Consider the following 25,425-nt stretch of genomic DNA (forward strand, 5'->3'; position numbering starts at 1 on the left):
GCCCGCTATGGTATCTCACGTTCGTTGTTATCACCAAAGAGTAACGGTTACTCCATATTACTCTATGGGTTACTCAAAGAGTGCAATAAATTAATTAATCTATTCTGTGCAGCTCACTCTGAGATAGGTTACTATCTTAAATCGTGGTGAGAATATACAACTGGATTGCGGACTTCGATGTAAAAACCGGGCTGTCGCGTTTTTCGTTATTACCACTCGACCTGTATGACAAGAAATGTTATTTTACCTATGCAGAGTATACCAGACGACGGCCAATGCAGTCAAGGCATAAATAACAATTAACAATAAATACAGTATATTCTTATCTAACTCAGTGGACATTATCAGCGATACTTTTTACAGCAGCTGTTTAGTCTTTAACTTTGTATCATTGAAACCATAGATCATCAACTTTAGATAATACTATTTTACCGATTAAAATTTTTTATAGACAATAACATTGCATTATAGTATTGACACAAGTCGTAGAATTTCGTCTTCGTGTCTACATTTTACACGCTTCAACATAACCGCGCTCTTGATATTTTTGTTTATCTAGTAGTCTGTACTTAATATAAGATTTATTTTATTACATTTAAGGATACCCTAACATGTGTTCAATTAACGCGTAACAATGGATAATTTATCAAAATCATTGGACAGTTTTATAAAAAACAAATTTATTAGACTTGGATTGCCATTTATATTGTTGGTTGTTGGAGGATCATTTGGTCTAAGAGAATTTTCACAGATTCGATATGATCATCGAAAGGTTAAGTTCATCAGCCCAGAAGAACTTAAGAAACAAGGTATTGAAATGAAACCTCGAGGCAGCGTTACCATAGAAACCGAGTATAAAAAGCTTATGGAAAAAGTTAATCTTGACGATTATGAGAATAAAAGAATACCAAGACCGCCAGGATATGAAGACTGAAATAAAATTATATTAAGGAAATGTTTTAGTATGTTTTTATTTTAACAAATAACAAATAAATGTGTTATAATAAATATCAGCTATGCTAATTTTGTTTTACTTCAATCATCTGTTCAAGTAAAGTCATCAAAGTTGTGAACCTTTCTTGTATCTGTAAATTAAAGGATACATTATTAGTATATTATGACATTTAATATGTATAAAAATCTTGATAAAAATAGTCATACCTCAGATACTGATCTCTGTGGTATTCGCCTATTAATTGTCTCTAATAAAACTTCAATGTCTTCAACTCTTTTACAAGTTTGTAGAATAATTTTATCTTCATCTATTGTCCATTTGTTTATCAATTGTTTTTCAGTTTCATTATTGTCTCGTTTGTCTCTTACGTGTACATAACATTCAGATAAATTATCAATATTTTCACTTTTTATTGTGATATTTTCATGTAGTAATGTTTTATTGATATCAGATGTTGTTGTAGTGATCAAATTACAGTCTGTTAACTTAGTTGAAGTATTTTGATCATCACATTGTTTCTTATTGTTGAGACTACTGATGTTCAAGTCTTCACCAAACTCTTTTTTAACTTTAAGGTTATTTGATTCTTCTAAGCTTTTCTGTTGTATGTTATCTGATTGGTAATCTTCAGAAAAATCACTATTAGAAATATTGTTGGTAAATTCTACTTTAATTTTGTTTGGTAGCTGGCATTGCTCAAATTGAATGTCTACTTCGGGTACATTATCAATAGTACCTGGTGATGGTAAAAAATGTAATTCTTTTGTGATTTCTTTAGGTGCATCAATTTCATTATTTTTATCTGAAAAGACTTCGGTTTTAATTTCCATATTTTTTTCAAATACATCTGAATTTATATTATCTAAGGTTTCAGACTTGATTTGATTTATAATTTCATAATCCTTTAGGATTGTACTTTCTTTATTGTCAACTTTTAATTTCTTTTTTGGTAAGATTTTCACACTAGCTTCTGCTTTAGGAATACAAAAAAACACCATTTCACTACTTTTTAATTCTTCGTTGGTAACATGAACAATAGATTTTCCTGTTTCAACACATGGTTCTTGCTCGTCTTTACAACATTTAGGGTTTTCATCTTTTTTATACTTTAGCTTTAAAGACTGTACTACTTTTGATTTCTGACGTTTTTTTGGTTTCACATCAATTAGATCTTCTTCAGATTCTATAAAAGTTATAAATAAAAAATTTAAAAATTAAATTATAAGTGAAAAATGCATTATGACAACTAACCTGTTCCTGTGCTGCCTTTAATATCTTCTGCTGAGCCAGGAGAACTATTTTTAATCAAACTCTTCCTATTTTTTTGCTTTACTGTAATATTTTCTTCTGTTTTATCAATTTTAGACTGCACAATAGATGAGTCAGCTCCTTCAAAATTTATTTTTGCTAATTTCAATCCTTCTAGTGTATCAAAGTAGACACGACCTTTAAAAAACTTAAAAAAAAAAAGAATTTAGCTTTGTATAAAATTCTACATTACAATAAATAAATATCTTATTATGTTAAAAGTTTCATGGTTTCAAGTTGAATCAAAAAAAAATGTAGGAATAATAGTTTATGACTTATAAGTATTTAAAGTTTAGATGAACAGAGTAGAGTGGTACTTAATTATCCTGCAAAATGTGGGTCCACTATTCCGCTCATCTAAACTCTAAATATTTATAACTTATAAGTTATCTCATAAACTACTATTCCAAAATTTGATTTGTATGCGTCGACATACTCAGAAAAATATTCAGCTTTTAAAAATTAAACTAAAACTGTATATTTTTATCGAAAAGAGTAAAAGCTCAACAAAAAAAATTATTGATTTGAAACCATGTAAAAAAAAATATTATCGAAAACATTTAATGTATTTTTGGAATAATGAATGGTTCGTGATAAAATAATCACTTAGTATGATGATAGAAATATAATATCTTCTAAGATGTTTAAAAAAAATTCTTTAATGCTATATTATTATCTCTACATAATAACATTGGTTTTAAATACTTTAAGTATTAAGGACCAATAATGATTATAATCAATTATAATATTAAATACTATGCCTCTTGAATTATGTTTAATAGATATTGTTTAAACATATTTTCATAAAGTCACCAATGGTACTGAAAACCATAGTAACAAATGAACTATAACATGCAATAAGGAGAATTTTAATAAGACTTATAAAAATATATATTTCAGTTAAATGTTAAAAAAAAAGTATTGATACCTTTAGACCACAGGATCTACAATGTGTAATATCTCCAGGTTTATGGCACATGCAATGGCATATATTTAATTGTGTATGATCTTCTGAATCGGATGGAATTATTTCTTCATAATCTATTCCAGCATTAATACTTTGATCAATATCCAAGTCTTCCCAATTGTCGTCAGAAAAAAAACTGTAATTAACCAATTAGCAACGTAAAGAAATGATAATGCAACACTGATATTGCTACCTTTCAGGAGGATGTTCTGTTGGGATTAATTGAAAAAAACAATCAACTAAAATCGGATTACTCTTTAATAAAGGAAGCATGGCTGTATGTACTTCTAATGGAGTAATATTTTCACTTTTTGATAAATGAAACAAGTTGTCTAATATTTTACGAACTTGAGTTGGTTGTTTTTTCATGCAAACCTAAAAAAATCAAAAATGAATAAAAGGATTACTCAAAATGGATAAATCACATACTTGTAATTTTCTAATAAATTCTTTTATTCTAGTTAATTCTAGATAATCTGTGAATTTCCCAATTGATAGAGCTTGTCCTGGAAGTAAAAATCCTAAAAATTCATAGATTAAATCATCGTTTTTATCAGTTAATACTTCGGTTATTTGTTCATATAAAAGATTAATATTGCTATCATCAGCGTCTCCAAAAGATGCTAAAAGTTTTATGGCTAGATCAAAAGAATCTATATCTAATCTTTCTCGCATCTTTTTCATATATCCTTCAGCATAATCTATAAAAAAACATTTATGTCATTTAGTATCATAACTAATAATCATCTGAAGAAAAAATTACAATGAAAAAACGTATACTATATAGATAATCCTTTATTTATTTTTAAAAAATAAAGATTTAGTTAGTAGATTATCTGTCTTTAATACTATATGATAACATTTATAAAAAGTAACATAATTAATAAATATTAATGGCACCTTGAGCATATTGCGAGTATGATTGGTCATTTTCAGGAAAAATTGCAGCCAAAGCGGTCTCATATTTTTTTTTTTTTTTCAAAATATTTGAGTTAGAAATATCACTTTTACGTTTAGGAGTACGATGATCTGAATCTGAAGTGTTCTACAAAGTGTATACAATTAATAAATACTGTAACAGTAGGTTATATTTTACACAATTAAAATTATTTTCAATGTACCTTTTTGATAGTTATGTGTTTGATTGATCTGAAAAACAAATCAAGTACCTAGTGTAAGCAAGCATGTGGATAGATACTAAGATTTTACTCAGCTACTTACTTCATATTATTATTAGTAGTCTCAAGATGAACATCATTAGTAATCTTGAGTTCCTCAATTCCATCAATCTGGCATTGATCCATTATCTTATAATTAAGCCTATACAAATATACAACACCAAATATAATCGAGTAAAATAAAAATAGGAGCTAAGATACAGTAATACGAATTACAATTTACAATTAATAAAACTAAGTACAAATTACTATTTGTTGTTGTTGGTATTACTTAAGTGTTAAGTTTGAAAAAAATTATCAACATTTTTTAACTCGTATCTAAGTTGCAATTGTGTGATAACTGAACAGCTGTTTTCCTTATAATACTAGTTACTACTTCAGTATCTCACAACTGTTTCCAGGAAAATACTTGACAGAATTATCATTATTTTTCTATTAGTATAATACTATTTATTATGTTACTTACGCTATATTCAATACATTTTTGATTGGCACCAATCATTATAAAAGAAACACTCAATGCAATTTATGTCCTAAGTAAGATGCACTATTTTTATTCGACAGTTTCAAATATTTAGGATATTAATCATTTCAAAACACTTTTTAGGGGATCATGTTTCTTGAATTAAACAAATAAAGTAAGTACCTACTTATTTTAAACATGCACCTTATTAGATGTGTATTTAAATATTAAATATTATATTTGTAAATTGTAAATATCTTAAAATAGATTGTAAAAAAATATTAATTGTAATTTATAAAATGAACAATTATTTAATATGTGGCATTCATGTATTTTAATTTGTCTTTAATTAATAATTTTACCAATACTGTATTCATAATAAGGTACTTTAACGGTATTATCTATAGAAACGTGTAAATATGCAATCCAAGCACTTACTAGTAAATAACTAAAATTAATTCAATATTCCTAAAAATATTATCAGTTTATCTGAAAAAAATATATAGGTGGGTACATTGTTTGCAATATTATATATAATATAGTCATTAATTATTTTCCTTGCAAGGTCCATTAAAATTATAATTGATTGTCTGAAATCTACATCATAAAGATAAAGAGGTGCCTAGGTGATTATACTAATTAGGTATCAAGATTAAATTTCTTACTTTTTTAATTTATGAATTAACAACCATTTTTAAATCACAAAATCTGTTTACATTGTATAAAATACCTACTTAATCTATTTTTATTTCATGTGTTTTACTTATATTTTTTTACTTAACTTAAAAGTATAGTTTATGTTTATTTTATGAATTACTTATATCAAAAAACAATTACCTAACCTACCACTGGGATTTTTAAGATTAATTGGGTCCCAAATCACTAATATCAAATGTGGTTTCGGACTATGTTACTCTTATTACCAATTACATAGTTTGGCGTATATCAGTAGATTTTTTAAAGATACATTGGGGAAAGGGGTTTGGGAAGACTAAGCCCCCCCCCCCCAAAAAAAAAAAGTTTCAAGTAATAATTGTTACAATTGTAAAATATATTTTCAATAGCTTCAAATGATTACAAATTTAATATCAACTTTCATCGGTTTTTGTCACTAGTCATCCATGTCGTATTGTCCCGCAAATGTACTATTTTTATTTTTGACCGTTATTTAAGCAGATATTAAATTAGTTCTAATTCAATTAATTTAATGACTTCATGGTTATTGTTTACAATAATTTTAAAATATTGAAGAGTAGGTACCTAATTGTTTTTTTACTTTGGTTGAATTGTTTAGTTTGTTAAAAGCTGTAAGTTTTCTTTTAGCTAATAATTGTGAGCGACTCTAGTATGCATTATATGTTAGCCCCCTCCCATAGTAATAATACTACATTTTTACTTTTGGAGACAAACCAGTTGAAAAATTTGATTATTAATAACAATGGGGGTTTTACATTTCTACTGACTTGATAATTACTGAAATCAAAAATTGAATTTTTGGTATTTAAGAACCACAATATTATGTATTAATTAAGTAAATATTTGGTACTATTTATTTGTTGATTACACAAAAAAACAAACAAATTCAATTATAAAAATACATTATAAACTATAAACTTCCATGCTCTGTTAAAAATCTAACATTTTATAACACTCACATAAGTTTTAAAAATAATTATAAACATTTATTTTATAAGTTTAAATTGTATTAGTTACATGGGAAGTTTATGAATAGAAAACAAAATTAAGTTAACTGGATTTTAATTTTGATAATGATAAATGATAATTTTTAGATTAATTATTATAATTTTTACTTTTTATGTTTATGTCTTTTTGGCTCAATTCTAATTTAATAATTTCTATTTAAAATTAGTTGTTGTTAATGAATTTTTTACATTTATTTGATTTATTTGGTGTTTATAAAATTTACTTATTCTGCCTAAATTCTATATACATACATTGAAGTATCATTTGCACTTGACCTATATTTCATATTAAAGGAAACTTAAAAACTATGTTAAGCATATTTTTTTTTACTACATTTTTAAATATTTAATTACATTTAGTATTAAATTATTATACCTGCATTTCATAATGATTTGCCACAATAAATGTTTGCGTACTAATAGTTCTAACATAAATGTAAGTATGATATTATAATATGTGATTTTAGTAAAAATAAGAACTTGATAATATTTTCTAAAGATATTGTTTTAGAAAAATTAAATAAATACAAATTCAAATGCTTATTTTGTATTGGTTCTATACTAAGAAAAGAGATATAGAAAGAGATAGTCTTAATTACCATACACTTATTATTAGCTATCAATAAAATAAGATTGGGTAGGTATTAAATCTTAAATGAACATACCTAAACCTAATTTCCAACTATACCTTAATCATAACAGTGTGATTACACTAATGTGTTTTAAAGAATTTATCAGTTTATTATAAATAATAATTTTAAAATGTTATGTGCACATGTTAAATGGTACAGAATTTGCCATAATTATCTTAATAAAACATATGCAGATTATTAAGTTATAAATTATTAAGTGCGTATTTTATAAAGTTTTGATAGTTAAATGTTAATTTTAATGGATTATAAACTTCACCTATGGTTAATAATAAGTATTAAGTACATTTTGTTTGGTTAATAGATTTTACAATAGCGCATATCTTTTTAATGATGTCATCATATATTATTTACTTTAATAATAATACCTAGATTAAATAGTCAAATATGTATAATGTATGTACAGTTTGATAGGCACACCTCTTCAGGGATATTGATAAAGAAATTTTGATTGAAATATGTTGTAAAACATCATTCAGTGGGGGTACTCCAATGATCAATCGATTAGTTTTCAGCCAATAAGTGTTTCATACACCTGAAATAATAAACATATAATACAATTTCATAATATTATTTTCTAGTGAAAAGTTCCTAATTTATTTGATTATCTAATCTAAGGACAATATTTTTAATCCTATAAACTATATTAGGGACAAAAAATATATTTTCTTTTTATTTAAATATCTAAAAGTATTTTTGTCATGCTTTTGAGTTAATTATGCCTAGACTTCAGTGGTCATTTAAATCAAATCATAGTTCTGTAGAACTATTACCATTGTCACTGAGCTATAATGTGAGCAGAAGCTATGGAAGCATTTTAAGTTATTTTCATTTTTTGAAAAGAATCAATGGGGATACCCAGGTAATAGCTTTATATAAAGTACTGATATTAAAAACTGTAAAATTTGAAATCAAAATCTGTACTTAAAAACAGAATAGAAAAAGAAAATTATTAGGGTAAAATATAATTGAATGAGAAAAAATGTGTATAGTATACTGTATACATGTATATTTGTATAATTTAAACTAGGTTTTGTTGATTATTTTATTGCAAATAAAATAGTTAAGTGGATAAACTGATAAAATACATTAATTTGATAAATAATGTAAATTGGTTTTGAGATTATGTAATTTTGCTATTTAAACAATTAATAATAAGTACTTGGATTTTATATAGTAAATATATATATATATATATGTCTTATGCGTATAATAATCTCAAACCATTTTAAAACTTAACTAAACATAAATAATTGACTTTGCTTACATTGTTGCTGTAATTAGTGAAAATTTGTTCATTATTTACTATTTTAAGCTGTTAATACAAAATTAATTGTCTATGGAGTATGGACCATGATTTTATAGTTTAACATTTTTTAAATTAGTAAGTACTTCGTTTTTTTAATATTTATAATATTACATTTTACAAAAATATAAACCCAACTATATGGAACATTGCCAATAACAAAAACATTACCAATGACTAAGAAGAATAATTTGTTATTTTCCACTGAAGCAACATTTTTTTTATTTATTAAAAGTAGAGAATTTAATATTTAAATTGATATGTTTGATAGGTTTATGGATGTGTGAATTACTCGAACACAAGCAGTGTTTGAATACAGTGTTTAGTATTTAAATATCAGATTTAGAATCATATTATAAGAAACATAAAGTTATATTTAAGTTGTGATTTGTATCAGATTTAATACATAGAATAAAGAAATTGGTGACATAATATATAAACAATTTTCTTATTCCTTTTACTTAGAACAAATAAAATAGCAATATAATGTTAAGTTTTACTTCTATGTATCTTCTCAGACATTTAAATTTTTCTATTATTCATTAGCTTAAAAAATATACATATATCTGATACATAAGTCTTAATATTAGGTAATAATTGCAATATTGTAATGAATTTGCATGATAATTTTTATACATTAAGTAACAACATTTTCATACAGATCAAATTATATAAGTATGTCAGACAATGAAGACCGTCAAAGTGTACCTGTCAACATTCGTTACACTCGAGGTTTCTCATTTTTACGATTACAACTTCCAACAACCAATGAGTTTAGTGATTTGAGACGGCCTCAAAGATCACGTAGTCAAGGTTTTCTTACTGGGTTGTCAAATCGTTTACCATCATTTTCTATCACTGGTCCATTATATGATGATAGTCCATTACCACCTACTGATAATACAAACAAAAGATTCAGCTTTGCAAATTTCAGAAAAATTTCATCGGCGGTCAGTAGAAATATTGTTCTAACACCAGCCTCACTAAAACACCGATTTTCTGTTATTTAACACCTAATAATGAGTTTTTTAAACTAGCCAAGCTTCACTTTGTATTCTATTTGTAGTTAATCTAAGACATTTATTATTCATGTTTCAACACCGCACTCAGCATTAAAATTACTTATTTATATATTATATTCAATAATGTAATCTTTTATCTATTTTATTTTATTAAAAAAATGCTATGGATTTACTAAGTTTTCAATCGTTAAAAACATATTTTCGGTCTATTTTATAAATATAGCATTTAAATGTAAATTTATTAAACTCATATTGGCATATACTGACACAGGATCTTAATTTTGTGGAGCGAAGTGATTTTGATGAAATCCAAAAATATTTTTCTAATTTTATAAATTTTTATTTTGTCTATCTGATAATTTTTTTTTTTAGAGGGTAAAATTATTTTTTTGTCTAGGTTAGGTTAGGTTTATCTTAGATAATCGATTTTGGTAGGAGAACTTACTTTGTCTCAATTTGTTTTAACTTATTACTAATATTATGAAATATGTATTTGTTACATTTATATAAATTAATTATTAATACTTGTGATTTAAATAGTATATCTAAATTCTAATACAGTAATATAAACAAGGTATGTACCTGCTAAGTATTTACTTACTTATTTACTTAACTAATTGCTTACTTAATGACTAGATCCATATAATAATAAAGAGAATAGGATTAATGGGTAAGTATATAATAATATAATTATACCTTTGGTATATTTACGACAACTGAATAGCTGCCTTGTTCCTATCATTGAAGTTTACTGCCATTTTCCAAACTGGAAATATTTAATTTACTCATAGTCTATTAAACATAGATAGTCTAGCTACAGGCATTATTACATAAGTCAAGATAGTTATCTTGGTGTTGTATAAATCTATTTATTAGACATACTGCAAAAATTGATTTAACGAATATCTACAGACCAATCTTATAGTCTTGATAGTTGATACAACAATCAATTTATGAATGTTCAAGAAACGTCAACATTGAACAAGTTATATTTGTTGAAATTTAATGTTAGTTTATTTTAGGAAAAAAAGTATTAAATAAATAATAATGATAACATTATTTACTACAAATTTGAATTTTTTATTTAATAATATTTTGTAAAATGTAAATTTATTTTGACAAATTCATTATGTATTTTTAATTCTATTAATACTTGTAGTACACCAAAGATCTTTGTCTTGCTTATGGTAAAATAAAAAAACCTTAATCCCTTAATAAATTAATGTAAATCACTATTTAAGTTAGAAGGGATATTTGTTTCTACATATTCCTAAATTTGTAAGATGGCGATATATTATCATAGACATCAACAAACAACAATAAAAAAACAAATATAAAATTTGGGCTTTTAAGTTATTTCATTCGTATATTTTTTTTCTGGTGAGTAATCAGCTAGTTTTTTATGCGTTTTTAAATTTATTGATGGATTTTTTCTAGTGCAATTTTTGACATTAAGATATTTGGTACCATTTTACTGCAATTATACTTTTATTTTTGAAGTATGGAAATATTATTTGAAAAAAATTAAATCTAAAAATATGATAACTTGATTGTAAAACTTTTAAACTCACTCATGTATTTTAAAATATGAATTTATTTTAACCTGGAAACTATTGTGTACTTGTGTAGTTGTGTCTAAAATAGGATCATAATTCTTCTTTGATTAGCAATCAATTTTATTAAGTTTTTAGTGAAATAATTTCCAAGCTTTTTACAAATAAAAATGACTTGTCGTGGTTACATTTTTATTTTAAGAGCTTTGTCCATTATGTCCTATTAATACATATGTACTGTTATCTCTCATTACCTTTAATTGTCAATTGATATATGAAATTGAATAAAAATAACTGACAATGTTTGTATTTTTTTATAATATAGGTATTATAAAATCAATAATTTGTTTGAAACCAAAACATCATATTAACTATTTATAATTTCTGCTGTATTTTATAACACATCATTTAGTTTTAGGTACATTTATTAGAATCATATTAATAATTTTTAATTTTAACATTTTTTAACTATCTAATACTAAAAAATAGATTTATGATGATGATAATGTTGTTTAGTGTTTTTTTGTTTTTTATTTTACCTATTTAATAATTGTGAGTGTTTTTTCAACTCTGACACAAAAAAAAAACACATTTTTGTAAAATCAATACATTTATCACTCTACTCAGATCTAAGCTGAAATAATGTATTTTTTATTGTATTTGTATTTTTTTAGTTTATTAGAATTTTTTGATTGAGTTTGATTGCTTATTCATGCTGTAATAATCATGGTTTTAAAATATTTTTTTTCTTCATAAAATGTCACAATTTAATTTTTGATTTTTAAATTTTTGTAGAATTTGCACACTAGTGATTCAATGGTGTCGTTATGCTACAGAGCTTTACATAATTACATCTCAGAAAATAATTTAGAAGGTCTTCAAGGATTTCTTGAAAACCGTCGTGTTCTTGTAGACGATCGTGACGATGTAAGGCCAATTAAGTGTGATAAATGATTATCTTTATCTAATTTTGATTATATTTCTATTTTTTTTAAGAATGGAGCTACAGCTTTACATTATGCTGCAATTAAAGGGAAATTACAATTTCTTAGAGAGCTTATTAACCACGGATCAGATGTCAACATTGAAGATAATGTAAGTAATTTTTAGCATTATATCATATTGAAATTAATTTAAAAAAATTATTTTTTATAGCTTAGAAATATAAAAAATGTGTTATTTTATGTTTTTTTTTTTAAATATTAAAATATGGCACACATAATGCCACAATATTCAAAACTTAATGTGAAAATTGATTTGATCAGGATAATTGGACAGCATTAATTTGTGCTGCCAAAGAAGGTCATACTGATATATGCGCTGAATTATTAGATCATGGAGCTGATATTGAACACCGGGATATGGTATGTATTTTATTTCCATGTTAATAATCTATAAATGTTTTGTTTATAATATATGTGTATTAGGGTGGATGGACATCACTTATTTGGTCTAGTTACTGTGGATACACTAACTTGGCCAATTTGCTATTGGACAGAGGGGCTGACATAAATGCTCATGGAAATTTTCATATTACTGCATTAGTTTGGGCTGCAGGTAGAGGACATACAAAGTTGGCCTGTAGTTTAATAGCACGTGGGGCTAAAGTTAATGTTGGCGACAAGGTATACATAAGACCATTAAAAATATTATATAAAAATATTAATATGTTTAAATATTGTAGTATGGGACTTCTGCATTAGTATGGGCATGTAGAAAAGGTGATGTAGAACTTGTTGATTCATTGTTAAGGGCTGGAGCTAATGTTGACACTGCTGGAATGGTAAGTATAATTTAACTAACTAAAATATTGTATTTTTTTAATTGTTGCTTGTTTTTAGTACTCATGGACTCCATTATTAGTATCTTCAATGGGAAATCACACCGAAGTAGTAAATTTACTCCTTGAACGTAAGCCAAATGTCAATGCTTTAGACCAAGATGGATGTACTGCTTTAACGATTGCATGTAAAGAAGGATATTATGATATTGCTAATTCTCTTTTAAATGCTGGAGCTTATATCAATATACAAGTAAATATATATCGAGACAAATATTTCAGTTTAATTTTAAGAACAATTATCAATTGTCAATTTTTTTAGGATCGTAGTTCAGATACTAACCTTATACATGCTGTTAAAGGAGGACATCGAAATATTGTGGAAGCACTTCTTAAAAAATATGCAGATGTCGATGTTATGGGAAAAGTATAAATAAAATAAAATTACATTCATTGAAATTTAATATTACAATCGTATTTCTACTAACTAAGTTTTATTTTATTTATTTACAATTTATACAAGTGGTAAAATACATAGAAAAATAATTGATAGTTTTGAATAATGCAATGTTCTAGCATCATATTGTTTAGTAGAGTTATTAAGTGATTTGATTGATAAGCGGATTCGTTAAGTCTGTAGTTTTGATTCAAATCTTCTTGATTGTATGCTTTTTTGAGTATGTTGAAATTCAGATTGGAATGTAGTTTGGCATCGGTGGCATATCATGGAGTTTTCAAAATATTCTAAAATGGATAAATTGGAATTGTTTGATAATCTTGGATTTTGAGGCCTTAGCTTTGAACACATCTAATATTAATACTTGGTATTAGTATTTAAATAATGTTTAGAGTATTACTTACTGAAATGACTATCTTGACTCTTAACCAATTTATAGGATGTACATTTTCAAAAAATATATTTGTATAGAAGGTTGCAATTTATTTTACTGTTACACCAAGGACATTTTATAATAATTTCAAAATTTGATAGCTTGACTATTTACAACTTATAGATTTGCCTCTAATTCACTAACTTCTCTTCTAAACTAAGAACTAACACATAATGCAAAGAATATAAGATAATTTTAAGCTTTTATTGTTAAATTAGTTTCTCAAAATAGAACACTAATATTAACTAGTTGTTTAAATTATAGGAACGAAAAACTGCACTGTATATTGCTATAGAAAAAGGAAATACAGCAATAATTAAGTTATTACTTGGTGCGAATCCTGATTTAGAGATTTCAACAAAAGTAAACAGTACACAAATTATTTATAAATCTATTCAATATGTATTTAAATTTGTTTTATTATTAAGGATGGTGATACACCTTTGATGCGAGCTGTTAGAAATCGAAATGCTGAAGCTGTTCAACTTTTAATTGAAAAGCGTGCTCGTGTACCAGCTACAGACAAACGTGGTGATACTGCACTACATATTGCTATGAGAGCTAGGGCTAGAGGAATTGTTGAAATTTTGTTACGTAACCCTAAAAACAGCCAGCTTTTATACAGACCTAATCGAGCTGGCGAAACACCATATAATATGGATGTCAATGCTCAAAAGCCTATCCTTAGTCAAATATTTGGTTCACGACGTCTTAATACAAATGAAGATAATGAAAATTTACTGGGATACGATCTTTACAGCAGTGCACTGGCTGATATGCTTAGTGAACCTACTTTATCAATGCCAATTACTGTTGGGTTATATGCTAAATGGGGTAGTGGAAAATCATTTCTACTCAACAAATTGAGAGGTAAGAAATTTGAATAATTAAATAATTTTAATACCTTATTAAAATAGTTAAATTAATTATGATGATTAAGAGGGTGTTAGCATACTATTTGTTTTTTCTCTTTGACTGATGCTCAACAGCAAATTTTCATTTAGCAGAACGAACCCTACGTTGCTATTTTAAATATCAGAGTATTCACCTATCATCAAACTTTATACTTGGAGCATAACTTGTGTCCCTACATTGATGTTTTTAAGGTATTTTAATTTTTATGTAAGGTATGAGCATGTAAATTATTACAGTTTAAAAATGTTTATAAATTGTATACAAATTAGAGTTTCATAAAAAAGCCAAATTAGGGGCACAGGTAATGTTCAAAGCTCAAAGTTTGATACTGCGTGAATCAATCTAATATTAAAAGTAACAAAACAGGATTGGTTCTTCTAAACATACATTTTCCAAGTTGCGCTTAGGCTGGAGAGAGAAAACAAACAATACGTTAAAACAGCCTCTTAGAAATAAAAATGTAAACACTTGTTACCTTTTTAGAGGAAATGAAAAATTTTGCTCATCAATGGACGGATCCATTTTTTCAATTCCCTTGGCTAATATTGGGTGTGGCACTTCACTTTTGTTTCATTGCTGGTACTGTGGTTGTAGTCCTGACATCGTCATCACTTATTGCAATTATCACAACATTAAGTTTATTAACTAGTATATTTTTCTTTCTGATAATGATATACTATGGTAGCCATAGGTTAGTATAATTTTTTTTATACAACACTTATTTATTATCTTTATTATTAATTGTTATACATAAATACTTAATTGTATAGACTTGATTGGGCTTATAATTGTATCAGCTATTTAAGCCAAAAAGCAGTTACAGCTCGAATAATTCTACAAATAATATTTTGTCATCCACCTGGTTCAAGTTGGGGGACATCAGTTACAGCACAACCTATTAGGTATTTCTAATTTAAATTTAAATTTTTTATAGTTTAAATTCAATTCAATTTAATTATATTTTTATTTTAAATTAATTTAGATTTTATTTTACTGACCAAACTCGGGTTAGTAGTACAACACCTGGGGAAAGTACGATTATTCAAATGATAGGTTCATTATATGATTCAATAGAAAAAGATTTTGGATCAATTTCTACACGCTTATATAGAGCTTTTCGTCCAAAACCTGGTTAGTTAATTAATTATTTTTTTTTCATGTCTTATAAATAATAATTATTAATAATGCTTATACATTTTAGTAAAACTTACTTCACCTTGGAAATGGCGCAAATTGTGTTGCATGCCAAACATAATACTATTTGAAATGTCATTTCTGTGTGTTTTATTAGTAACACTTATTATTGCTATGAACAGTGGTACACTAACTTTTATAAAGTATGTTATGGTTTTAACATGAAATAACTTTATTTTTTTTAAATTTTATATATTTTTTGATTTTCTAGTGATTTTTCAATTGACAAAGCTATTGGAAATGTTATACTATTTTGTTGTGGGATGTTCATTTTATTAATATTGATAGGAAATTTATATACGTTTGGTCAATTACTACAATCATTAGTGTTCTCACAACGTAAACAATTGAGGAGAGCTACATCAAGATTAGATACATTAAAGTCTGAAGGATTTATTCAAGCGTTAAGGACTGAAGTGAATTTAATGACAGAAATGGTATTGTATTTAATATTTGTTTGTTTATTTATGAGATAGTTATTCAATAAATAGTGATTAATTTTGTTTATTTAATTAAAGGTGCGTTGTTTGGATGCATTTACTCAACAGCAGACTAGATTGGTAATAATTATTGATGGTTTAGACTCCTGTGAACAGGACAAAATATTACTACTTTTAGATGCTGTACGGATGTTATTTTCAGAACAAAATACTCCTTTTATAGTTGTCTTAGCTATTGACCCCCATGCCATTTCTCAGGTTTGAACATAATTGATTAATATCTATTATATATGAATAATAAAGAACATTTAATAATTTAAGATGGTATATTTTGTTTATCGTAGGTAATTGAACTCAATAGTCGACGGTTGTTAAATGACATGAATTTTTCTGGACATGACTATCTTAAAAATATGGTTCATTTGCCATTTTTTCTTCAAAATTCTGGTTTACGCAAGGTAAAATTAGCTCAAAAATCATCTCAATCTCATCGTAAAAGTGTTACAAATCAAATGGATGAATGTGGATTGGTACATTCGGTAAACAAATTTTAAATTTGTTAGTTAAATTTTTAAGTTTGTTTTATTAATTATATTTTTAATTGTAGGCTTCAACACGACGATTATCTAATGAGTCCACAACATTAAAACCCACAATGGGTTCTTCTGGAGGACTTAGTCGAAGCAAAGGCAACATCAATTCTACCAGGAGTAAATTAAAATCAAGTGAAAGTATTGCAAGTAGCATAGCTAGCAACATACATAGATTAGGTGGTCCTCAAGATCTTTCTAAAATTTTGCTGACTGATGACTATTTTAGTGATGTAAATCCTAGAAGTATGAGACGTTTAATGAATATTGTTTATATTACTGGTATGTAGAAACGAACAATTTATTTTTAATTAAATAACTTAAATAATTTATATCATGGTTTAGGTCGTTTATTGAAAGCATTTCAATTGGAATTTAATTGGTATCATTTAGCTAGTTGGATAAATATTACAGAGCAATGGCCTTATAGAATATCTTGGATGATTATTTTTCATGATACTAATGAGGATACTATTGATGATTCCGTGTCACTAAAAACTTTATATGAAAAGTAACATTAACTGTTATATGTTTGTTAAAATAACTATTATTTTAACTAAAATAAAAATTAACAGGGTACGTCGTCAAATACAATTTTCTAAAGACATTGATCCATTAATGGAAATGGACAAAGACGAGAAAAAATTTGAAATATTTCTTTCTTTTCATCGAACAACATTGCTGGTTAGCGATCTAAGAATTTTCTTACCATTTACAATCAATCTGGATCCATATTTGAGAAAAGTTATAAAAGATGAAATGCAAAACTCTGAAGATTCCACTATTTTTAGGCCGACAATAACACACAATGAATTACAAACACGAAGAGTGCAAAATCAACTTATGAGAAGACAGGTTGGTTCAATTCTTTAAAATAAATATATATGAATTTTAACTAACAAGTAACCTATGATGAAAAAAATAATATAAAATAATTTAATTTAAGAAAATGGGAGCTAAACTATCACTTCAACAAGAAACTTTACCAACGACATTGATGTTAAATGAACCACAATCTGCTGCACTGTGGAATCAACAAGTTCAAAATCGATGGCATACACCTTATGATGAATTACCAAACTCGCTTCAAAATTTTTCCATTTCATCATTATCTGTAATTATAACTTATAAAAATTATTTCATCCTATTTAAATGATTTAAATGTTTTAGGATGAGTTTAATAACATTAAACTGTCATCCTCAAGTGTAGAAGACATTTGTAAGTTGTTGACAAGAATTAAAGATTTGCAAGAGTCAAACATTCCAAAATACACACAAATAATCAAAGATAATAATCTTACTGGTTGTGTACTCTTACATTGCAATTTAAACGAACTAAAAAATGTAAGTCTACATAATTTTAATTTAATCTTGTAAAAATGTATTAAGTATTTGATTTGCAGGTATTAAAAATGAACTTTGGAGATTGGGAACTTTTCCGCATAGTTTTATTAGCATTGCGAGACAAAGAGTACTTAATAAATAATGAAACCAACAGTAATATTAATTTTAAACACACTAGATCGGGTAGCTCTAAAACCCATTCGCATGAAAGAAGAGGTATAGAAATATTTAGTTTAGTAAAAATGTATACAATTATAACTCACTCTACTTTTTTTTAAATAACTTAATTTTATTATATGTTCATTAATTAAATGTTTGAATATTAGGATCTTCTAATAATAGTAATAATGTGCAAGGAACTTTGAATGATAAAGATCAGAAAGGGTCAAAAGTATCATCAGTTGAAAAACAAGTAAGAAATAATTCTAATTTAAAATTGACTAAAGAACTATAAAGTTTTTATTTATCATGTACACTTATTTTATAAAAATATCTTAAATAAAGGTAACATTAGAAGAACAAATGATTTGTGGTGCATTACAAACTCTTAATGAAGAAGCATGTGAAGATGTTTTAGAAGAATCTGAAGAACAAGGTACCATAGCAGCAGCTACCTATTTACAAGTACCACAGCAGCCTATCGACATAATTACAGGTGAGCAGACGCGACAACAAAGTCAGAATGAACTCGACAATAGTAATTTTAAAACAGGAAAATGCAATCCTTATGTAGTTGTAGATATGAATAAAATGTCTGAGACAAATTAATATTATTGAAGTGCATGGTGAAAAATCTTAAGCATGTGCATGACTATTTCATCATGATTTTCCAATTTTTATTTCATATTATTTAATTTATTAACCAGACCTAGTTAAGTGGTATTTTCCTAATCTTGATTATCTGAATAAATTAATATTATTGTTTATGTATATTTTATTAAAAGATGAAATAAATTATCAACAACATATTTTCTTTTCAATAATTATTTGCTTAAATATTTATGATTTGTACAATTTCGCAGTACAATTTATAAATTTGACAGTGCGACTAGTAATAGAAGCTATGGGTGGATGTAAAGGTTGGATCCCCTCACTATAAACTCAAAAAAAGTTTAATTTAAAATCCTCCTCTACTGTAAGTTTGGACATCTGCATAAATATAATCATATGAATATAATTTTGGAACACATTTTGTTATTTATTAAAATAATTAATTAATTTTAGATTTAGATTTGAGCGAAGTTTACTGTTTTGTTAGAAATGTAAAAAAAAAATTTAGTGAGCCTAGGATTAAAGTTGAGCATGTAGTACTGTATGATAGTGTTTATGTCTACATTTTTATTTATAGCTTAAATTGATTATCAATTAGAGATTAAATAAAAGTATAAAAATGTATTATAGTTTTTATATTTTAAGTTAAACTATTTCTTAATTTGGTTTTTTCTTACCTGTCATTTTCTTCCCTAATGTAAAATATAATCATTTTACAAACATTTAAATTTCCAATATTTACTGATAAAATCCCAAAGTATATGAAAAACTACTCAATATCTGAAATAAATTATTGTTACCATATAGTTATTATTTTCAATTCTTATTTTTCATACCTGTAGAAATTGTAAATAGTAGAAAAATGTTCAACTTCATCGGTAGTTTCTTGTACCGAACTGGATCTAGTTGGTACTTGGGAGGGGGAGGGCTAAAAAGTAAAAAGTTCCATGTACTTTTCGTAATAATAATAATAATAATTGGGAAAAACAAACAAAACATCTATAGAAAAAACTGGTATCTAAACCAGTTTTTGACAAAATTCAATTTTCTTTTTTTCTTGTAATTCAAAAAAAAATAACCATACATACTTAAATTTATTACCAAATGTTTATATTTATAATTTCCATACATGGTATAATTAAAAAAATATTTTCACTCTTATTGAACTATGTATAGATAATTGAAATTTAAGCAACTTGAAACATTCCACTATGACTTGAAGTATCTTATTCTATACTCAATGAAAATCAATTGAAATATATTATAGACTTGTTATAGCCTTATAGGCAAAGATATTTTAAAATTTTTAAAATTATGATAAACATGTTTAGGCTTGGTACATAAGTCTGAAAATGTAATACAAGATCCTACATAAGTTATTCAGTATTCTTTTAGCAACTTAAAGATATTTATAATACATAGTCACAACTTTTATGTAAGAATGTTGTTTATATAATAATATTGATATACAATGTTTATACATTGTTCAATTTGTATAGCTATGAGTTAAAAATAACGTCCCTTTAAAGTAGTTTTTACTGAAACCCAAAAAATCTTGATTTCCAACCTAAAATAGTTCGGCATGATTTTTTTTTATAAACATTTTAATGAAATGTAATATTTATAGAAAGAATATTGATTTTAGTTATTTTGTGGTAATTTAAAAATTATTGAGACTTGACATTTGTACGTGTATTCACTGTAGTTCATACCGTATTACTACTAATAAATTAAATTAGTATAATAGGAATATGAATAACGATAAAATATACTTAGTAATATAGACTGACAGCATACAGCAGCATCTACCTTTCTCTCCGAACCGTTTTTGAATGCAATGATTTATGATTCATCGTCTAGTTCAACCTACAAAGTACTATATTACTTATGTATGATAACAATATAAATATATGATATAATATTCTTAGAAATATTGGCTGAATATAATACCATATCCGATCTAATTCATTTTTTTCGTATGCAATGATTTACCTCTGAATTCAAATTCGACACATCTATTATAATGGCATACTCAATGAGGAGGTACACTCGACTCCTACTTAAAGTTGTGCCTGTGGTTATGTATTATTATTATTATTCCAGTGTATTTGTAAGTGATTTTGTTCATCTTAAATTAAATTGTTGACTGTTCTGTGAGAAAATTTAATATGTTTCTTGTGTTATCACTATGTAAAATAAATTATGAAAAAAAAGTGTACCAATAATCTTCATGGTTCAATAAATGGACTGCATAAATCATTTCATTATTAATTGTTTGTTTTATATTATTTAATTGCTCAAAAATATTATTTTTCGTAAGTATACGTAATTATAAAAAAAAATATTAAAATGCAAAATATTTAAAGCTTAAAGATAGTATTTTAATATCTTCACTTGCATAGAAAATGTTATGTTCAATGGCTAATATACCTATGTTATAATTTCTATTGCTTACTAGGTACACCTATTATGTAGTATTGTAGCATATAGAATATACTATGTACACTAGCATTATGCTTTTAATTACATGCAGTATTTTTTAATAATTGATCACTTAAGTCAACAGGCTTTAAAGTATAAGACTAATATATCCATTAATTGTTTTAAATTGCTCTATTCTTATTTTTACAAAGATGCATTAGTTTTTTAATTGATAATTATGCAGATCAGCAATTAAGATTTATATTTGGTATAGAATTCTTATAGATATTCATAATATATTTAACTAACCATCCATGTTTAAGTCTTAGATTATAAATTGTGTTGAGGATGAGAATGGTTTTACTTAGTGCTTTTTGTTTTGGAAATGTAGCTGCGATAGTGATTAATTAGTAACCTGCTTTTAGATTCTTTAAAAATGGAAAATAGACAAGAATGCCCTAGATACATTTTTTTTTTAATATTCATTGTAATTTAAAACTGATGCAAATCAAGTATAATATCTTACGTGTTTGCTGTAAAATTTTCAAGTTTTGGAACACTTATCGATGACAAAAAATACTTTAAAATGTATATATACCTAGCATACCATTTGATTCATTATTTTCTAATTAACAATGAACAGTACTATAAAGCTTATAAAAATAAGTTATCTTACAAATTTACAAAAAATCACCAATTAAATCTTGTTTGTGAAAAGTTTGACAATTTTAAAAACGACATCAACACAATAATAAACTGAGCTCTACTTATAATTATTTAAAGATGAGTCAAGTTTTGCATTGCTTTCATATTTTAAATAACAATATAACATTACACACACTGGAGTAAACAAAGTGAGCCAATAAGTGCCATAAAAACATCTAGTCATTGTCCCTTTTATTTTTACCTAATTGATTTTATAGGTGATGGATCTGTGTGTAGTACAACTTCAAGTAACGATAATGGAGGAGATGTTGATGCTTTTTTACTTCAGGTAATAACAATGTTATCACTTCATTAATTATTTAATATGCATTAGATTGCATAAACCATTTTCTATTTTTTTTATTTTTCAGAATTCACCTCATCATAGTATTGTTCAATATCCTGCATTTCAATATGAGGGAAACAATTCTGTTTCGGCAAATTCTTTGAACAATACTCCAATTGCTTCTAGAAAAAATCTTATCGATTATAAAGTTAGTTTTATCAATATTTTAATAATACATTATACAAAAATGTTTTTTTAATTTTTAGACATGTATTGTAACTACAACAACTGAAAAAGCAGGTAAACCATTTTTGCTTAAATCCATTAAAAGACCAGCATCATTAGTAATGAACAGGCTAGATGATTCAGACACAATACCGGAAACAAAAAATTCTGTACAAGTATGTCCATAATTTATAAAAGAGTAATGTGTATTTTTTAAGTATTGTTAATAATGAGATTAAAACCCCGTGTTAAGGCTAGCGGAATTGTAAAACAAGGTATTGCAGGCTCAGTTGGCATGTTAAGTTGCTTAGTAGCAAGCACAAGTTGGGTACAACAACCCCCTGCAGTCACTATATCACCAGTTTGCAGCAATGAAAAATTACCTACGAGTCCACCACAAGATACAAATCACTCTTCAGCAGTATGCGCGACAGCAAGTAGTGATGATGAAAGTACTCCTTTAGTGTCAGATATGTCTTCACCACAATCTGACCACTTGCAATCAAACACTGACCGGTAAAATATGGTATCTAGATAAAATTAATTTAAAGTATTGACATAAAGTTTATTTTAGATCAGACAAAGTGTATACATTTAATGGCATGTACTATAAGGAAAACTCTCAACATTCTTTGACTTCTCAATTATCTTCAAAAAGTACTGAATCTTTGCAATTAAGATCAGAAGGTGGAGGTTGTTCATTTGATGAAGATATAGATCTTCTTCGTGGCATTAATAGCATACAATCTGGATCTAGGAGAGTATCATTTGACAGCGATATCAGCATATTAGGCCATCCATATGACTGGAACGATCCTGAAACTATGGTGTAAATACTAAATACTATAGTATGATGGTATTACAAACATGTTAATCCATTTGACTGTATATTATAATATTTAATATCATTAATATATTTATTTCATTTTAAGCTCATTTACATTCTAATTTGAATTCCTTTATGTTAGTTTTGTTTTAAATATTACTTATTTTATATTTTAACTTATAGTGTTCATATTTTTAAAATGCCTAACTTTAAAATTTTTATTTCTGTATGGCACAAACAATATTCATATTACACAACTTAATTTTTTTTATTTCAGTTCACTTCTTCAGTATCTTCATACTACACTACCAAAAACATTTCATTTATTTAATTATATATTTATTATTTATTATTCAACTATACTTTAAAGGTTTTGATGCTGACATTTATATAACCTTATAAGCAACTTTTGTTTTTGAAACTAAATTAAAAAATATTTATTTATTGTAATTATGTACAATATATTCTTACTATGAATTTTTTTAATTTGTACTTCACATCAGCTAGTAAAAATACTGAACAATTTCAGTTCAAAAATAACGATTTTATTGTTTAAAATTTTTATTTAAAATCTTAAAATAAAAATATTAGAACATTAAGTAGCTAAAAAATTGAACTAATGAAAATTATGTTTAATTAAGTTATCAATTGTAAATTCCATCATATATTTAAATTTGAAATATAAATTATCATAACTTATATTGATTACGAATAGATTAAGTATTCCGTCAAATAAAGGATGTGTTCTAGTATAATAATTTAATTTTAGGTTTAGTATATATGGCTTAACAGCTAAACTTTAACCATGTATAATCGTAATGAACCAACTATAATTATTTTATTTTTTATATCTATTAAATATATATATATATGTATAAAATCACATTATGACTATAGATACATTCTTAAAAAATAGTTGTCATATTGTTTTCTTAATTGATAAAAGTATTTAAATTATTAACTAAAAATTAAAATTAAGTTAAAATTTTTTGGGATATTTTTACAAACCTTTCACATTTATAAAATACTTTATACTTATAGTTACTTAATAATAATTTATTCTGCAATATCAAATTCAATCATTTAAACATTAACATAATACTTTAGACTGTTTTTAGACTTGGTTTATAATACATAATAAAAAGAATTATAGATTTTAGGGCTTATAAAACATATCCATTGTTAAATCTGCATTAATAATTGTTAAAATTAGTTGTGAGATATACTAAACGTGATTTCTTTCATATTTCTTAAGATATGTATTAGATCTTTGAATATTTATAGTTTAAATCATTGTGATACTAGTTAACTATTATAATTTATAAATTTCCTTTTAATTTTAATAAACATATTATTAAATTTATGAGTATTTTAAGATAGTATTATAGTTACTAATAATAGAAAAATAAATGAATTTCGGCTATCTTATACTCCGGTATAAGTAGACAAATTATTGTGCCTTTTAAATCTATAAATTTATTAAATTGTAATAAATATTTGTAGTTTTTACAATACATATTTAATTTTTTTTTTTTATTCAAATTATTACAATGCGAGTCTCTGTTTAAATTACTTTATTTTTATTTATTTGTATTCTTTTTTGTTAAAAATTGTAATGTTCCTTTACTTTGGTATCATATCACCAATTAAACAATTTTCAAAATCAATTGTAATTTCTTACATTAGATTGAAACAATTAAATGTATTTAATTTTAGTTTCATAACTTATTATTGTATTGTATTGTTTGAATAAGTTAGTAGAAAACTAGGAATATTATTTAAATATTATATAACACAAGGTGATTTTTTTTCTTAGGCTTATTTGAGTAAGCCTTTCATAGATTGAAGTATTACAAAAATACATTTTGGCAAACTAATTTTCAAAATTTTGTTTTTAAACTGATAATTTAATTCTAAATGCTCATAATTCATT

General features: G+C 25.6%; 3 protein-coding genes and 1 long non-coding RNA gene across 10 annotated transcripts; 2 read left to right on the forward strand and 2 right to left on the reverse strand.

The window, feature by feature from the left end:
* Positions 1-348: 348 nt before the first annotated feature.
* LOC111027450 (cytochrome c oxidase assembly protein COX16 homolog, mitochondrial) lies at positions 349-1,023 on the forward strand. The gene has a single exon (XM_022305834.1). The coding sequence runs from the start codon at positions 635-637 to the stop codon at positions 932-934; it is 300 nt and encodes a 99-aa protein (XP_022161526.1). The 5' UTR covers positions 349-634; the 3' UTR covers positions 935-1,023.
* LOC111027448 lies at positions 569-7,566 on the reverse strand. Of its 2 annotated transcripts, none has more exons than XM_022305831.1 (10): positions 6,951-7,566; positions 4,452-4,550; positions 4,352-4,379; positions 4,131-4,275; positions 3,660-3,931; positions 3,424-3,605; positions 3,192-3,366; positions 2,207-2,411; positions 1,162-2,138; positions 569-1,085 (listed from the first exon to the last, which is right to left on the reverse strand). In XM_022305831.1, exons 1-10 carry the CDS (start codon positions 7,004-7,006, stop codon positions 1,020-1,022), a joined length of 2,205 nt encoding a protein of 734 aa, XP_022161523.1. In that variant the 5' UTR covers positions 7,007-7,566; the 3' UTR covers positions 569-1,019. The 2 variants fall into 2 exon arrangements, with proteins under 2 accessions (XP_022161523.1, XP_022161524.1); XM_022305832.1 differs by lacking the exon at positions 6,951-7,566 and adding an exon at positions 4,875-4,981.
* LOC111027444 (kinase D-interacting substrate of 220 kDa) lies at positions 4,836-24,636 on the forward strand. Of its 6 annotated transcripts, none has more exons than XM_022305827.1 (31): positions 4,836-4,945; positions 5,016-5,046; positions 11,901-12,032; positions 12,102-12,200; positions 12,371-12,469; positions 12,533-12,730; positions 12,790-12,888; positions 12,947-13,138; positions 13,208-13,312; positions 14,040-14,138; positions 14,204-14,645; positions 15,174-15,381; positions 15,461-15,592; positions 15,673-15,821; positions 15,892-16,027; positions 16,096-16,321; positions 16,403-16,582; positions 16,669-16,863; positions 16,932-17,196; positions 17,260-17,425; positions 17,490-17,769; positions 17,861-18,028; positions 18,085-18,258; positions 18,318-18,474; positions 18,585-18,670; positions 18,763-18,913; positions 22,374-22,444; positions 22,527-22,649; positions 22,708-22,842; positions 22,920-23,182; positions 23,241-24,636. In XM_022305827.1, exons 3-31 carry the CDS (start codon positions 11,922-11,924, stop codon positions 23,497-23,499), a joined length of 4,968 nt encoding a protein of 1,655 aa, XP_022161519.1. In that variant the 5' UTR covers positions 4,836-4,945; positions 5,016-5,046; positions 11,901-11,921; the 3' UTR covers positions 23,500-24,636. The 6 variants fall into 6 exon arrangements, with proteins under 6 accessions (XP_022161519.1, XP_022161518.1, XP_022161516.1 ...); XM_022305823.1 differs by lacking the exons at positions 4,836-4,945; positions 5,016-5,046 and adding exons at positions 7,981-8,086; positions 9,192-9,480; XM_022305825.1 differs by lacking the exons at positions 4,836-4,945; positions 5,016-5,046 and adding exons at positions 7,981-8,086; positions 9,192-9,480 and having other exon boundaries at positions 23,231-23,331.
* Positions 13,344-15,279, reverse strand: LOC111027452. The gene is made up of 2 exons (XR_002603780.1): positions 15,166-15,279; positions 13,344-13,629 (listed from the first exon to the last, which is right to left on the reverse strand). It is a non-coding gene; the product is annotated as an uncharacterized LOC111027452 (long non-coding RNA).
* Positions 24,637-25,425: the final 789 nt, after the last annotated feature.

The sequence above is a fragment of the Myzus persicae genome, unplaced genomic scaffold, assembly GCF_001856785.1.
Source record: "Myzus persicae strain clone G006 unplaced genomic scaffold, MPER_G0061.0, whole genome shotgun sequence".
Classification (NCBI taxonomy): Eukaryota; Metazoa; Arthropoda; class Insecta; order Hemiptera; family Aphididae; genus Myzus; species Myzus persicae.

Excerpts from the sequence above, each read along its gene's own strand:
- LOC111027444 (XM_022305823.1), top strand. Across the intron at positions 12,033-12,101 it reads TTGTAGACGATCGTGACGAT|AATGGAGCTACAGCTTTACA; the intron begins GTAAGGCCAATT and ends ATTTTTTTTAAG. Across the intron at positions 18,029-18,084 it reads TTTCCATTTCATCATTATCT|GATGAGTTTAATAACATTAA; the intron begins GTAATTATAACT and ends TAAATGTTTTAG.
- LOC111027450 (XM_022305834.1), top strand. The coding sequence starts at position 635 with ATGGATAATTTATCAAAATCATTGGACAGTTTTATAAAAAACAAATTT.
- LOC111027448 (XM_022305831.1), bottom strand. The coding sequence starts at position 7,006 with ATGTTAGAACTATTAGTACGCAAACATTTATTGTGGCAAATCATTATG. Across the intron at positions 4,551-6,950 it reads CAAATCATTATGAAATGCAG|GCTTAATTATAAGATAATGG; the intron begins GTATAATAATTT and ends ATATTTGTATAG. Across the intron at positions 3,367-3,423 it reads ACAGAACATCCTCCTGAAAG|TTTTTTTTCTGACGACAATT; the intron begins GTAGCAATATCA and ends GGTTAATTACAG.